Source organism: Chrysochloris asiatica, unplaced genomic scaffold (genome assembly GCF_000296735.1).
Source record: "Chrysochloris asiatica unplaced genomic scaffold, ChrAsi1.0 scaffold00165, whole genome shotgun sequence".
NCBI lineage: Eukaryota > Metazoa > Chordata > Mammalia > Afrosoricida > Chrysochloridae > Chrysochloris > Chrysochloris asiatica.
Genome location: NW_006408683.1, coordinates 1387253 through 1403559, shown reverse-complemented (window position 1 = coordinate 1403559; position 16307 = coordinate 1387253). Strand labels below are relative to the sequence as shown.

Genomic DNA, 16307 nt, shown 5'->3' with positions numbered 1-16307 from the left:
TTCTTCTTCAGGTTGAGCTCTGTTCATCCGGTCATTGAAGCCAGGTCAAGTGGGTATCATCTGCAAGTGTGGGTGTTCTTGCGTCTGTCCGTCCTCTTCTGATTTATCAGCTGATCGCTTTGCTCCCCAGTCTAGTCCTCTGTGGCTGTGTCTCTGATGCTGAGCCCATGAGTCCCCGAGTCCTGCCTCGCTGCTGGCCGACCAAGTCTCCACCTGGGTTCCCAGCAGTCTGCTGAACGATGCAGGGCTTAGCTCGCCTCTTCATTGATATTCTTCGGTCGCTTCTCTATGGGTGACGTGTGTGGTTGCCAATCAGAGCATGTATTTCCACTGCATCTTAGTCTTGGAAGAGGATTTGCACTGAGAGGACTCAACCACTTGCCTTGATGTCTCCTAGGCAAGCGACTTGCTTGTTCTTGCGGTAACAGTAGGACTGTCCTTCTTGTTTTGTATTTGTCCTGTAGGTCTTTCTTTCTAGATGTGTCTTCTGGTTTTCTGGCTGTTCCAGGCTGGTCTGCGTGCCCTTTCAAAAGGACAGTTTCCCATCTCTGAAGGTCTGGATGTGGTTCAGGCCTCCATCTATAGTCTTGTGTAATGCAGAGGCTCCTCAGGAACCTCCTTTACTGGACACATTGTAGCCCCATTTTATGTATTCCAATCAGTTTTAGGCAGAAGATGGACTTACAAGCTTTCTATGGTGATATTTCTGGCTATTTCTTTATCTACCCTCCCATGTCTGTTTTATAATATAATGCATGGAAAAACAAGGTTCAAGAGTCAGCCAAGCATCTTAATATTCCCCCCTTTTCCCCACTCCAACCGTGTCCCAGTCTCTGTATCCCAAAGCCTTGTTGTTCCAAGGCTGTGCCTACATCATTTTTTACCTCTGTCCCATTTAGCTCATTCCTGCCTGTCTAATTCTTCTCCCGTCTGCTTTGTTCTTCCATTCCCCTCTCCCTACTTGTATATTGCCCCCATCCCCATCACCCAAACTATCCTGTGTCTATTCCCTGCCCTGTGCTCCACCTTCCCCTCCCGTCCTTAACCCTACTCTACAACCCTAGCAACCTGTTAAGAATCCACTTTAGTGGAATAGTATGGGTTCTTTTTCTTAGTCTTTTACAGTATTGGTCCTATGCAGTATTTTTCCTTTTGTGATTGACTAATTTCACTCAACATAATGTTCTTAAGGTTCATCCATGTTAGGAAGTGTCATGCAGCTTCCTTGTTGTTTTTCAAGGTAGCATAGTACTTCATTGTGTGTAGGTACTACAGTTTATCGCATCTTCAGTTGATGGGCACTTTGGCTGTCTCCATCTTTTTGCTATTGTAAATAGTGCTGCTATGAACATTGGTGCGCATATATCTTCCTGTGTTGTGGCTCGTTTTTCTTGCGGGTAAATACCAAGTAGAGGAATTGCTGGATCGAATGGTATTTCTATTTTCAACCTTCTGAGGAAGCGCCATATTGCTTTCCAGAGAGAGGTTGGACCATTTTGCAGTCCCACCAGCAATGCAGGAGTGTCCCAGTCTCTCCACATCCTCGCCAGCTTTTGTTGTCCTCAACATTTTTGATCTTTGCTGTTATTGCTGGTATGAGATGATACCTCATTGTTGTTGGCTCTGCATTTTAGTCACTTTTTTTTTTTTTACCACTTTGTCTTGTTTCGTTGTGTGAACTGCAATTTTCTGTTGTCTCAAAAATGTTGTAGCATTTGTACTTGATTAATTTTTAGTGTGTGTTATTAAGCAGTCACAAATGCCTCTTGTAGGTATTAATAAAGAAAGTAAGCATGTGCACAGTTATTCATTTGACATTCATGCAGCTCATTTTAGGGTGGACTGGGATTGTGTCAGCTGAAGTTTATTGTTGGTCAGATGGTATGGGAGCTGGTGTTGCTCTTGACCAGTGAGTATGGCTACAGAGTGTACAAATGTGGCTGGGCTATATGAACATGGTTATTTTCTCCCATCAGGTAAGGCAAGAAGAGAAAATACATACACACACAAGAAAAAAATAAGTAAACAACAGTAAATCAAGAAAATAATAAAGGCAAAAATTTAAAAAAAAAAACAAAAAACAGCAAGAAAAAAATATAATAATTAAAAAGTTAATAGAGAGGAAAATTAGAGAGAGAATAAAAAGGAAGAGAAAAATACTAAGCAAAATTGGGGGACGGGGCGGGAGTGAAGAAGAAAAGAGAAATAGACCAGAGAACAGTAAAGAAAAATTGGGAGAAAAAAAAATAACAAGAGAAGGAGACAAATGAATAAACAAACAAAAAGAACAAAAGGTAAAAAGTGAAAACTAGGGCTGGTGCTCTGGCACTTTCTGCCAGCCAAAGAACTCACAGGTGTGTGGGAGAGAAATGATATAGTGGTGTTCCTGGCCCTAGATGGAGTTCCTTTAGGACTAGATGCTAGATGTTGTTTATGTTCTGTGTACCAATCTAGAAGTAGTTCACCCAGGCCACATAGGTGGGTGAAACCAGGGTCACTTAGGCCAGAGGGCAGTTGGGGATATGGTGGATGGTTATGAGAGTTCCTGTTAGTCTAGAACTGGCCAGGATTGATTGTGTAGTCAACCCCTGACTTATTTGTGCTGCTCAAACGTCTGTGGCTTGCATCCTTGCAGCTCTGACCTCTAGGAGAGCAGGAGGTGTGCTAGGGGTGGATGAGGGTTGGAGCTATTCACACCTCTGATCACGAGGGGAATGTGGGGAACAAAAAAGAACCTCACCCCTCTTTAAGACTGAAACTCAAAGGGAACACATGAACGGGTTGTAAGCTTGCTGGTGACCACACTGGTCTACTGGTGATTGGAAGAGGGGGAAAAGCGGAAATGAAGAAATGGGCTGAGTTCAACCACGTTCCATAGATTCTCACGTGTGGCAACAATAGTGAGGTTGGCCCAGGATCGGACATTGTTTCATTCTGCTTCGCATAAGGTCGCTATGAGTTGGCGCCAACTCGATGGCACCTAACAACAACAGCGCTACCAGAGCTCCTTTGATTTGATTGTTTCATTGTAATACTTTATTGTGTCTTCTCAAGCTACCCTTTGAAATCTGTTCAGCTCTTTTACTTCATCTTTTATTTCATTGCTTTTGCCAAAATTTATCTCTTTTGACATCAGTTTTTTCTTAATGTTTTATTGAGAATTATGTGATAGTTTACATGGGAGAACATTAGCTTTATATTCATCCTATAGTGTATCGTTACATTGCCATGTTACAGTCCCCTCCATGCATCATCAACCAACCAAAGGGTATACCCTGCAAGCCTGCTCCCTGGTCATCAGCACACAGTCCCTCTCCATCTCTGGGTGTAGAGTTTCCAGCTACTCCTCTCTGCGCCATTTCTGCCTCCATCTCTGGTATTGTTGCTTCTCTGGATAAGGTCCCACATTCCGCTTGTGCTCTTCTCCCTTGATGGTCCCAGGGACCTCTGCTCCTGGACTGCAAAGTCAATCACTCCCCTCCTTTTGATATAAAATGTCTACCTTTACATTTCCAAACCTCACAGTCAGTCCTGATAGTAATTATTCACTATTGTATCACATAAGTGCTATCCCCATCTCTTTTTATCAGTCCCACCCAGACAGATTGGATACTACTCAGTGGAGATTCTACCTTCCTCCGCACCCTCTGGATCTAGGCTCTCTCTTGAAAGCTTGTAAGCCAGTCATTTCTTGCCTTTGTAACCCTCCCATTTTCAGTAGTCAATGTCCAAGTTGCCCATCCTTGTCTACCCTGTGTATTGAGGGGGTGGGAATGATCCTTGCTGTAATCATTTCTTCCCTCTTTTGAGCTACTGCATCCATAGGTGATACAAATTCATCAAATTGTATCAAATTACTCTTTTTTTCCCTCTTCTTTCTTCTTCTAGTTGAGCTTTCTGATCATCCAGCCATTGAAGCCAGTTCAAGTGAGTATTATTTGCAAGTGTGGGTGTTTTTGTGCATATGTCCTCTCTTCTTATCAGCTGGACGCTTCACTCTCCACTCTAGTCACTGACTCTGGTCCCACAAGTCCCCAGGTCTTTCCATACTGCTGGCCAACAGGGCTCCACCCTGGTTCTCAAGAGTCTATTGAATGTGGTAGAACTTAGCTTGCAGCTTCATTGCTGTTTTTCCCTCACTTCCCCTTATCGGTGACCAACATGGTCACCAGTCAGAGCATATGTCTGCTCATGTATTCCCATTGAGTCTTAGTCTTGGAAGGGAGTTTGCCCTGAGGGAACCCAACCGCTTGCCTTGATGTCTCCTGGGTGAGCAGCTTGGTTGTTCTTGAAGCTGACATCAGTTTTGATCTTTGCTTTCTCTCCTATATCTTTAATGACTTTTTGCTCTCTTAATGTATGGTGTCCTTGACGTCATCCCACAACTCTCTGGTCTTTGGTAATTAGTGTTCAGTGTGTCAAATCTGTTCTTGAGATGATCTCTAAATTCAGTTGGAATACATTCAATATTGTATTTGACTTTCCTGGATTGTTTTAATATTCTGCACCTTCAACTTCTTTCACAATATGAGTGATTGAAGGTTTGTTCCACAGTTGGTCCCTGGCCTTGTTCTGGCTGATGCTGAGCTTGTTCATTGATACTGAGCTTGTTCCTTAGATGTAATGGATTTGATTGCTTTATATTCCATCAGAAATCATATGTAAAATCACTGTTTATGTTGTTGAAAAAGATGTTTACAATAAATAGGGTTTTGAAAAATTCAAGAATGTTATCTGTGGCATTGTTTCTATCACCAAGACCATATTTTCCAGCTACTGATTCTCTTTATTTCCAACTTTGACATTCTAATCACCAGTAATTATCAGTATATTTTTATTTAATGTGTGATGAATTTCTTACTACAGATATTGATAAATACTTCAATTTCTTCATCTGTGACATTAGTGGTTGGTGCATAAATTTGAATAATAGTCGTATTTACAAGTCTTACATGTAAGCATTATCTTATCACTAATAACATACTTCACACAACAGATCTTGAAATTTATTTTGAATGATGGCATTCCTTTTCAATTTGTCATTACTGGCGTACTAGGCAATATGATTGTCCAAATCATAATAGTCCACTTCAGTTCATTAAGGATATTGATCTTTATTCCATTTATTTTGTACAGCTTTCAACTTTTGTACATTCTACATTACAATTAGTAACGGATGTTTGCAGCTATTTCTCATTTTCAGTTGTTCCATATCAGCAAATGAAGTTCCCAAAAGCTTTACTGCATCCATGTCATTAAAGCTTTCCTCCACAGAGTATACTATGAGGAGGCAGCTCTCTTGCAGTCATATTTTAAGTGCCTTAAAACCTGAGGGACTCATCTTCTGACACTATTATCAGGCTATATACCGCTGTTATCCATAAGGTTCTGACTGCCCAGCTTTGTCAGAAGTTGACTACCATGTCTTTCTTCCTCATCTGTCTTTGTCTGGAAGGTCTACTGAAACCTTTCCACTCTTTGTGACCCCGCTGGTATTTGAAATACCAATGGCGTAGCTTCTAGCAACACTTACTCCACCACAGCTGATAGACAAGTGGTGGTCTTTTGGTTTCATGAAATTAAATGTTCGTTAAATGATACTATTAAGATAGAATGAAAATTAGTTAAATATAACTGTACAGAAATCTTCAAAAGTTGTTAAAAACTCTGCCGGGCAGTATAAATGTATCTTGTTGTTAAGTGCCATCAATTTGCTTCTGACTCATAGTAACCTTGTATAGGGTTTCTGAGGAGCAACTGGTGAGATTGAGCCCACTGACCTTGTGGTTCAAACCAATCTTACAGCCCAGTGCATTAACCCAAAGCACCACACCAGGACTTCATAAATGTAGAGTATTGAGTATATTATTTTATTTAAAGAATATAGAACCATTTAGTGAGTGATACACTAATACATAAGGAGCCCTGATGTTGTAGCAGGGCTGCTAATTGCAAGGTTAGTAGTTTGAATTTTGCAATCACTCCAGGGGTGAAAGATGAGGCGTTCTGCTCCCATAAAGATGCACTGCCTTGAAACCCTATACAGGGTCCCTATGAGTTGGGATTAACTCAGTACCACACAACCACCACCACCACACTAATGCATGTTAGTGATTCTTTATAGCAATATGACCTGAGGCATGTTGTGCAACTCCCTTCATCTGTTTCTTCATCTGAAAAATAGAAATACTTGTCTGGATCCAAAGTTTTCAAGTATTTATTTTTAAAAATCAGTTTGTTCTTCAAATGAAAATTTAAGTATACTCTATAAAACAAGGAGTCATGGTGTGGCACTGTAGGATAAACACCAAACTGCAAGATTGGTTTGAACCAAAGGCTGATGGTTGAAATGCATGAGCAGCTCCAAGAAACCATGCAAGGATCACTATGAATAAGAACTGACTGTACAGCACTTACCAACAACCTAAAAATAAAAGCAGAGATGTCTTGGGTGAAATGGAGCTTGGTTATTTGTTACCATACACGCACACCTGTTGTTAGGTGCCATCGAGTTGGTACCAACTCATAGTGACCTTATGCATAGCAGAACTAAACACTGCTCGATCCTGGGCCACCCTCATTACTGTTGCCACCCTTGAATCCATCAATGCTGCCACTTGGCCAATCCATCTCATTGGGGGTCCTCTTTTGTCTGACCCTCCATTTACCAAACATGATATCCTTCTCCAGAGACTGGTCCCTCCTGACAATATGTCCGAAGTGTGAGAGACGAAGTTTGGCCATCTTGACCTCCAGGGAGCACTCTGGCTGCACTTCTTACAAAACAGATCTATTGGTTCTTTTGGCAGCCCAGGGCACCTTCAACATTCTCCTCCAACACCATAACTCAAAAGCATCAGTTCTTCTACAGTCTTCCTTATTCACTGTCCAGCTTTCGCATGCATATGAGGTTATGGAAAGTACCATGGCTTGGGTCAGGTGCATCTTAGTCCTCATGCTGACATATTTGCTCTTCAACACTTTCAAAAAGGTCTTATGCAGCAGATTTGCTTAATGCAATACATCATTTGATTTCTTGACTGCTGCTTCCATGAGTGTTAATAGTTGATCCTAGAAGAATAAAGTCCTTGACAACTTCAATCTTTTCTCCGTTGATAATAATGTTGCTTATTGGTCCAGTGGTGAGGACTTCTGTTTTCTTTACATTAAGATGTAATCCATACTGAAGACTGTGCTCTTTGATCTTCATCAGTAAATGTTTTAAGTCCTCTTCACTTTCAGCAAGCAAGGTTGTATCATCTGCATATCACAGGTTGTTAATGAGTCTTCCTCCAATCCTGATGCCACATTTTTCTTCATAGAACCTAGCTTCTTGGATTATTTGCTCAGCATACAGGTTGAATAAGTATGGTGAAAGAATACAACCTTGTCATACACCTTTCTTAATTTTAAACCATTCAGTAGTTCCCATGTTCTGTTCGAACAACTTGCCTCTTGGTCCAGGTACAGATTCCTCATGAGCACAATTAAGTGTTCCAGAATACTCATACTTCACACTCTTGTCCATAGCTTGTCATGATCCACACAATTGAAAGCCTTTGCCTAGTCAGTAAAGCACAGGTAAACATGGCTCTGATATTCTCTGCTTTCAGTCAAGATCCATCAGACATCAGCCATGGTATCCATCATTCCATGGCCTCTTCTGAATCTGGCTTTAACCTCTGGAAGTTCTCTGTCAGTGTATGCTTGCAGCCATTTCTGTATTACCTTTAGTAAAACTTTACTCACATGGGATATCAAAGAGATTGTCTGATGATTTCCGCATTCCATTGGGTCACCTCTCTTTGGAATGGGCACAAATACAGATCTCTTCCAATCAGTCAGCCAGAAAGTTGTCTTCCAGATTTCTTGGTTGAGATGAGTGAGTGCCTCCTGTGCTGCCTCACTTTCTTGAAAGATTTCAATTTTGATTCCATCAGTTCCTGGTACCTTGTTCTTTGCCAATTCTTTCAATGCACCTTGGACTTCCTCCCTGAGTATCATTGGCACTTGATCATATGCTACCTCTTGAAATGGTTGAATAGTAACCATTTCCCTTTGGATTCCATCTTCTCTTGAGGCTTTCTGCATCAGTCAATAATTTTCCCAGAGAATATTTCAATAATGGAAGTCAAGGCTTGATTTTTTTCTTCAATTCCCCCAGCTTGAGATATGCTAAGTGTGTTCTTCCTTTTTGGTTTTCAGATTCCTGATCTTTGCACATTTTGTTGTAATATTTGGTTTTATCTTCTCGAGCTGATCTTTGAAATTTTCTGTTCAGCTCTAGTACCTCCTCATATATTCCCTTTGCTTTAGCATCACTACGCTGGAGAGCAAGATTCAGTGTTTCTTCTAACATCCATTTTGACCTTTTCCTTCTTTCTTGTCTTCTTAATAACTTCTTGCTTTCTTCATGTGTGATGTTCTTGATGTCATCCCACAGCGCTTCTGGTCTTTGATCTTTAGTGTTTAATGTATCAAATCTGTTCTTCAGATGATCTCTAAATTCAGGTGGGATATATTCAAGTGATCTGTTCTACAGTCTGCCACTGGCCTTTTTTTGACTGATGATATGGAGCTTTTCCATCGTCTCTTTCCGCAGATGTAGTCACTATATGTGTATTCCATCTGGTGAGGTCCATGTGTATAGTCATTGCTTATGCTGTCTAAAGAAGGTATTTGAAATGAACAAATCATTGTTTTTGCAGAATTCTATCATGCATTATCCAGCATCATTTCTATCACCAAGGCCATATTTTCCAAATACTGATCTTTCCTCTTTCCTCCCAACTTTTGCATTCCAATCACCAGTTAGTGATCACTACCTCTTGATCAATTTCAGATTGAAGAAGTTGGTAGAATTCTCCTGTTTCATCCTCACTGGCTTTATTGGTGGTGCATAAATTGGAATAATAGTGTTATTAACTGGGCTTCCCTGTAGGCGCATGGATATTATCCTGTCACAGACAGTGTTGTACCTCATGACGGATCTAGATATGTTCTTTTTGGCGATGAATGCAACACCATTCCTCTTCAATTTGTCATTTCCAGCATAGTAAACCATGTGGTTGTCAGATTCAAAATGGCCAATACCAGTCCATTTCAGCTCACTAATGCCTAAGATATTGATGTTTATGTGTTCCATTTCATTTTTGACAACTTCCAATTTTCCCAGATTCATACTTTGTACATTCTATGTTCCGATTTTCACTGGTTGTTTACAGCTGTTTCTCTTCATTTTGAGTTGTGCCCCATCAGCAAATGAAGGTCCCACGGGCTTTTCTCCCGCAGATTTTGCTCCATTCGCATCATCATGGTCAACTCTACTTTGAGGAGGCATCCCTTCCCCAGTCTCATTTTGAGTGCCTAACAACCTGAGGGACTCATTTTTCTGGCACTATATCTGGCCGTGTTTCTCTAGTATTCATAAGGTTTTTAGTGACTAAATATTTGGAAGTAGTTCATCACTCTTTCTTCTTAGTCTGTCTTTGTCTGGAAGCTCATCTGAAACCTGTCCACCATGGGTCACCCTGCTGATATTTAAAATACTGGTGGCATAGCTTTCAGAATCACAGCAACTCACAAGCCACCACTACGACAAACTGACAGATGAGTTGTGGACACACACTTGTATGTACCAATTAATGTTGGCAATGCTTTGCAGAGGAAATAATTTGAAAACTATTAGCGTAGGTCTGATTTTTTATCATTTACACACCATATTTACATGTAATAATTAAGACTGCTCACAAAACAACAATAGATATCAGAAGCAAAGTCATCTTACTATATTTTGACTAATATCTGCACATGAGTGCTTACTACCAATTGTTGTTGTTGTTGTCAACTGCTGTTAAATTGGTTCCAACCCATAGCAACCTTGTATAGGGTTTCCATTCCAAGGAGCAGTTGGTGTGCTTGAACCACTGACTTTGCTGTTCAGACTACAGTGTTTGCTTTGTTGAGTTGTTCTTTTTGCTTTAAGTTTTTAGCTGGTTCTGAAGATGGTGTTTTGGGAAGCATGAGCTTTTTTCCTAGTTAATCATTGAAGTTTTTTTGCTCATAAAACTTCCTCATGTTGGCATAAACCATTTGCATGTTGGCATAAACCATTTGCCATCTTTATAGTGGATTAGTATGTAGTCATTTGTTCTGAGTCACAGTGAAATATGTTAGCAAGCTTATTACTAAATTCAAACTACTTCTCTTTTTAAAAATTTAGATGCTTTGAAACCACACTTCCGTTTCAATAATTTGTTTTCATATTGTCTTTTGTTTTTAGAATCAAGTCATTTGGAAGAACAACTTGAAGAAGCTAATTCTGTGAGGCGAGAACTCAATGATGCTTTTAGACAAATCAAGGCTTATGAAAAACAAATCAAAATGTTACAACAAGAAAGGGAAGATCTAAATAAGGTAAAACTCTATACATAGATTGTTAAAGGTTTTTCTAAATTGTTAGCCTTGTTTCATCTGAATATTTAAAATATTCTGAATATATTATTAATTTTATATTTAAAAATTGGTTGGCAGTTTTATAATTACTTTTTATAATCAGTTGATTGATAGCTAGTCATGAAATATATATTCTTGAATATTTAAAGCTCTGAATAATGTGTCTTTTTAGAGAGTTAATGATCTTGATTTGAAAAGTCACTGTTATTGGAAAGGAATATGAACAAATAATAGATTTGTAAGTTATTGATATGAACATACTTGAAAGGTTACAACCTAAAATTTCTTTAATGATCTTTTTTTTATTACCATTTCTCTTTCAAAGTGGCATGGATAAACCAGCTAGTCATTTTCATAAGAATTTTGTGTAACAGTATTTAAGCATTAGAATAAAATACTTTATTTGAACCATCTGCTATATATACTATTGCTTCTATAATAAACAAAAAATGTTGGGACTATTTGTAGCCAACTTGTGAACAAGGAATCAGTGATTTATTGCATTTGTTGCTTAGTGCCATCGAGTCAGTTCCGACCCATAGCGACCCTATATAGGGTTTCCAAGGAGTGACTGGTGAGCTTGAACCACCAACCTTGTAGTTCAAATGGCTTTGCAGTCAGGTGCATTAACCCACAGCACCACATATAAATTATATTCAATGATGCAATATAGAATGCACTGATAATACAGAATGAATTCATACTAGGATAGATTTATAAATCTATTATCAGTAAAGAAATGGAGGGAATTAAAAATGAAACAGAGAATTATAAAGATTAAATTAGATCAATATAGTTTTGCTTTTTATGCATTTTAATAAGATCCATTTAAATTCATGGATTAAGTTAATAATATTTGGCATGTATATAGCAAGTTCTATTTGCTTTAATAATGTAATAACAATAGTTGTTGTTGTTGTTGTTAAGTGCCATCGAGTTGGTTCCGATCCATAGCAATCCTGTATAGAGTTTCCAAGGAGTGACTGGTGAGCTTGAACCGCTGGCCCTGTGGTTAATACTGTTGTTGTTGTTGTTAAGTACCGTGGAGTCGGTTCCGACTCATAATGACCCTGCACAGGGTTTCCGAGGCTATAAATCTTTAAGGGAGCAGAACGCCTCATCTTTCTCCCACAGAACTACTGGTAGTTTCGAACTGCCGACCTTGAGGTTAGCAGCCCGATTCGTAACCACTACGGTACCAGAGCTGGATATTTAATGGTAGGTTACTCTGCCACACTCATACCAAGAATGAGACTCTATTGTTATCTTTTTTTAAACATTTAATTCTCAATTTTTAAGAAGTTTAATATTGTTGGTGGTAGTGTTAAGTGCCGTCAAGTCGGTTCCACCTCATAGCAACTGGGTATAGGGTGTCTGAGGAGCGACTAGTAAAATTGAACCACCGAACTTGTGTCCAGTGCTTATCCTCCAGCTCCACACCAGGACTTCAAAAATTAAAATGATAGGCATGGAAACAGGCAGATTATATCAAACGAGGTGTTAAAGTGATTTGCTTAATATCCTGCAGGCACTTTCTGCCAGTAGTAACAATTATCCTAAATTTTATGTTATTCATTTCCATATTTATAAATAAACTTTTCTTATCACATATATCATTAAATAACATCAATTTTTCTTGGGTTTGAGTTTTATAAAGATAAAATTATATATGTGGTCTTTTTGAAATTTTCTCCTTTCATTCAATTTTATATTTCTATGATTCATCATTGTAGCTGTACATCATTTTATTATAATATATACCATTATGTGAACACTTCACAATTTATCTAAGCTTTTATTTACAGATATTTAGGTTGCTTATAGTTGCCACTGCAACCGTGAGCTCAAACATGACAGTAATTGTGAGGAAAATGCAGAATCAGGCAGTGTTTCATTCTGCTGTGCGTAAGGTCGCTATGTGTCAGAACTGACTCAGCAGCACCTAACAACAACAAATAGTTTACCCACACTGTAACAGTGGTGCTATGAGCGATCAGTATATGGGTTCTGATACACTTACATTTGTTGTGGTTGTTAAGTGTTGTTAAGTCAATTCTGACTTATAGTGACCCTGTACAGGGTTTCCAGGGAACAGCTGGAATAGATTAATTTGGGTCATGTTGTTGTTAGGTGCCATTGAGTCAGTTCTAATTAATAGCAACTCTGTAAACAACAGAATGAAACACTGCCCAGCCTTGCCTTATCCTCACAATTGTTGTTCTGTTTGAGCCCTTTGTTGCTGCTACTGTATCAATCCATCTGATCTCATTGGGGGTCTTCTTCTTTATCACTGACCCACCAGGGACTAGTCCCTCCTAATAATATGTCCAAAAGTATAAGAAACAAAGAGAAGCATTCTGATGTGTTTATTCTTCTGGCACTCCGTGGTACTTTCAATATTCTTATCCAACACCACATTTCAAATGTATTGATTTTTTTGTGGTCTTCCTTACTCATTGTCCAACTTTCATGTGCCTGTGAGATTATTGAAAACATCACAGCTTGGTGTTTTCAGGCACACTTTAGTCCTCAAACTGGCATCTTTGCTCTTAAACATTTTTAAAAGGTCTTTTGCAGATTTGCCTAATGCAATATATCTTTTGATTTCTTGGCTCTTCTTCCATTAGCAGTGATTTTGGATCCAAGTAAATGTAATCTTTGACAACTTCAGTCTTTTCTCCATTTATCATGCTCTTATTTATTGGTCTAACTGTGAGGATTTGTGTTTTCTTTACTTTGAGGTGCAATCATACTGAAGGCTGTATATAGTCTTTGAACTTCATCAGTAAGTATTTCAAGTCCTCTTTCCTTCCAGCAAGCAGGCTTCAGTCATCTGCATATCACAGGTTTATAAATGGGTCTTCCTCCAATCCTGATGCCATGTTCTTGTCTATATAATCCAGTTTCTTGTATTACTTGCTTAGTATACAGAATAAATATGGTGATAAGATACAACCCTGACACACACCTTCCCTGATTTAAAACCATTTAGTACCCCTTTGTTCTGATCAAATAACTGCCTCTTGGTCTATGTAAAAGTTTCTCTTAGCACAATTAAGTGTTCTGCAATATTCTTTCATCCCAATGTTATCCAAACATTGTTATGATCCACACAGTTGAATATCTTTGTATAGTCAATTAAGCATAAGTAAACTTCTTTCTGATATTCCCTGCTTTCAGCCAAAATCCATCTGACCTCAATAATAATATCCCTAGGTCCATGTCCTCTTCTGAATCCAGCTTTAATTTCTGGCAATTTACTGTCAGTATACTCCTGCAATTGATTTAGATTCTCTTCAGCAAAATTTTACTTGCATGTGATATTAATGATAGTGTTAGATAATTTCCATACTCCATTGGTTCCCAGTCTTTGGAATGGGCATTAAAATTTCTTGACAAAGATGAATGAGTACCTCCAGCACTGCATCAGTTTGTTGAAACATTATTATTCTGTCACTTTCTGGAGTCTTGTTTCTCACTAATTCCTTCAATACCATCGGTTCTTGATTATATGCTACCTCTAGAAATTATTGACCATTTCTTTTTGGTACAGTGACTGTATGTTCCCACCATCTTATTTTGATGCTTCTGTGTCATTCAATATTTTGCCTGTGAAATCATTCAGTATTACAGCCCAAGGTTTGAATTCTTTCTTCTATTCTTTCAAATTGAGAAATACTGAATTCCTTTTTTCTTACTACAGGTTTTTGCACATTTCAGTATAATAGTAACCTTGTCTTCTTGAACTGTCTTTTGAAATTTTCTGCTTAGTTATTTTACTTCATCATTTCTTCCATTTGCTTTATTTACTCTACATTCAAGAGAAAGTTTCAGTCTTCTGACATTCATTTTAGTTTTTCCTCTTTTTTTCCTGTCACTGTAATGACCTTTTGCTTCATGTATTATATTTTTGATGTCACAACTCTTGTTGTCATAGAACATTAGTTTCTAATACATTGAAACTGTTATTCAGATGATCTCTAAATTCTGGTGGAATGTATTCAGTGTCATAATTTTGGCTCTCATGGACTTATTTTTATTTTCTTCTGCTTTAGCCAGAATTTGTATAAGAGCAATTGGTGATCTGTTCCACAGTCAGCCACTGGCCTTGTTTGGTTGATGATATTGAGCTTCTCTATTATCTATTCCACAGATGTCATCAATTTGATTTCTGTGTGTTTCATTTGGTGAGGTTCACATGTTTTTGAAAAAGGTATTTGCAATGAATAAGTCAGTGATATTGCAATATTCTAGCATGCAATCCCAGCATTGTTTGTTACCATGGTCATATTTTCCAACTACTGATCTTTACTCTTTGTCTCTAAGTTTTGCATTCCAATCACCAGTAATTATTAGTACATCTTGATTGCATGTTTGATCAATTTCAAACTGAGAAAGTTGGTAAAATTCCTCAATTTCATTATCACTGGACTTAGTGCTTGGTGCTTAATTTGAATAATAGTGGTATTAACTGGTCTTCCTTGTAGGCATATGGATATTATCCTATCACAGACAATGTTGTACTTCAAGATAGATCTTGAAATTTTCTTTCTGACAGTAAATGGGATACCATTCCTTTTTAATTTCTTGTTCCTGGCATAGTGATTTTCAGATTCAAAATGGCCAGTCAGCTCACTAATGCCTAGGGTATTGATCTTGCATTCCATTTCATTTTGACAACTACCAATTTTCCTGGATTCATTCTTCGTACATTCACGTTCCAATTATTAATGGATTTTTATGAGTTCCATTTCATTTTTGACAACCTCCAGTTTTCCTAGATTCATTCTTCATGCATTCATGTTCCAATTAGTAATACGTCTTTATGAGTTCATTTCAATTTTGACAACTTCCAATTTTCTTAGATTCCTATTTTATACATTCCTTGTTCTGATAATTAATGGATGTTTGCAGCGGTTTCTTCTCATTTTGAGTTTGCAACATCAGCAAATGAAGGTCCTGAAAGCTTTAGTTCATTCACATATTCATGGTTAACTCTACTTTGAGGAAGCAGCTCTTCCCCAGTTGTGTTTTTTGTGCCTTCCAACCTGAGGAGCTCATCTTCCAGCACTATATCTTGGCTTTCATGAACTTATTTTTATTTTCTTCTGCTGCTATTCATAAAGTTTTCATCTTCTGATACTTCATCTGACATTGTAATGGTGCTTTTCATAATGTTTTCCATTACTAACCATTCATTAGTTAGTTTCTCCTTGTGGAGAAGCTCTGCTGCATTGTGTCTGTCACAAGTGAACATTCTGGCATTTAAAACTACTGGTGGCATAGATTCCAGCATCATAGCAATGCATGAGCCACCACAGTACAACAAACTGACAGACAAGAGGTAAATTTTGCCCATTTGGTGTTGCTGTTGTTAGGTGCCATCAAGTCGGTACTGACTCATAGTAACCCTATGTACAGCAGAATGAAACACTTCCCGATCCTGAGCCAACCTCACAATCATTGCTATGTTTGAGTCCATTGATGCTGCCACCATGCCAGTCCATGTTGCTGTGGGCCTTCCTCTTTTGCTCCGACCCTCCACTTTATCAAACATGGTATCTTTCTCCAGTGACTGGTCCCCCCTGGCAATGTGTCCAAAGTATGACAGATGAAGTCTCGCCATCCTGGCTTCCAAGGAGCACTCTGGCTATCCTTCTTCCAACACAGATCTGTTTGTTCTTTTGGCAGTTCATGGTACTTTCAATATTCTCCTCCAACAGTATAACTCAAATGCATCAATTCTTCTTTGGTCTTCCTTATTCACTGTCCAACTTTCACATGCATGTGAGGTTATTGAAAATACCATGGCTTGAGTCAGGCGCAGCTTAGTCCTCAAACTGACATCTTTG

The 16307-nt window shown here is 38.5% G+C and overlaps 1 protein-coding gene across 3 annotated transcripts in view; it reads left to right on the top strand.

The window, feature by feature from the left end:
* Positions 1–16307, top strand: part of CDC42BPA (CDC42 binding protein kinase alpha (DMPK-like)) — a 628044-nt gene that overhangs the window by 362349 nt on the left and 249388 nt on the right. For all 3 annotated transcript variants that reach the window (XM_006871264.1, XM_006871263.1, XM_006871265.1), the window contains one exon: positions 10283–10416. In XM_006871264.1, coding sequence (XP_006871326.1) covers positions 10283–10416 — 134 coding nt within the window. The remainder of the gene's footprint in view (positions 1–10282; positions 10417–16307) is intronic.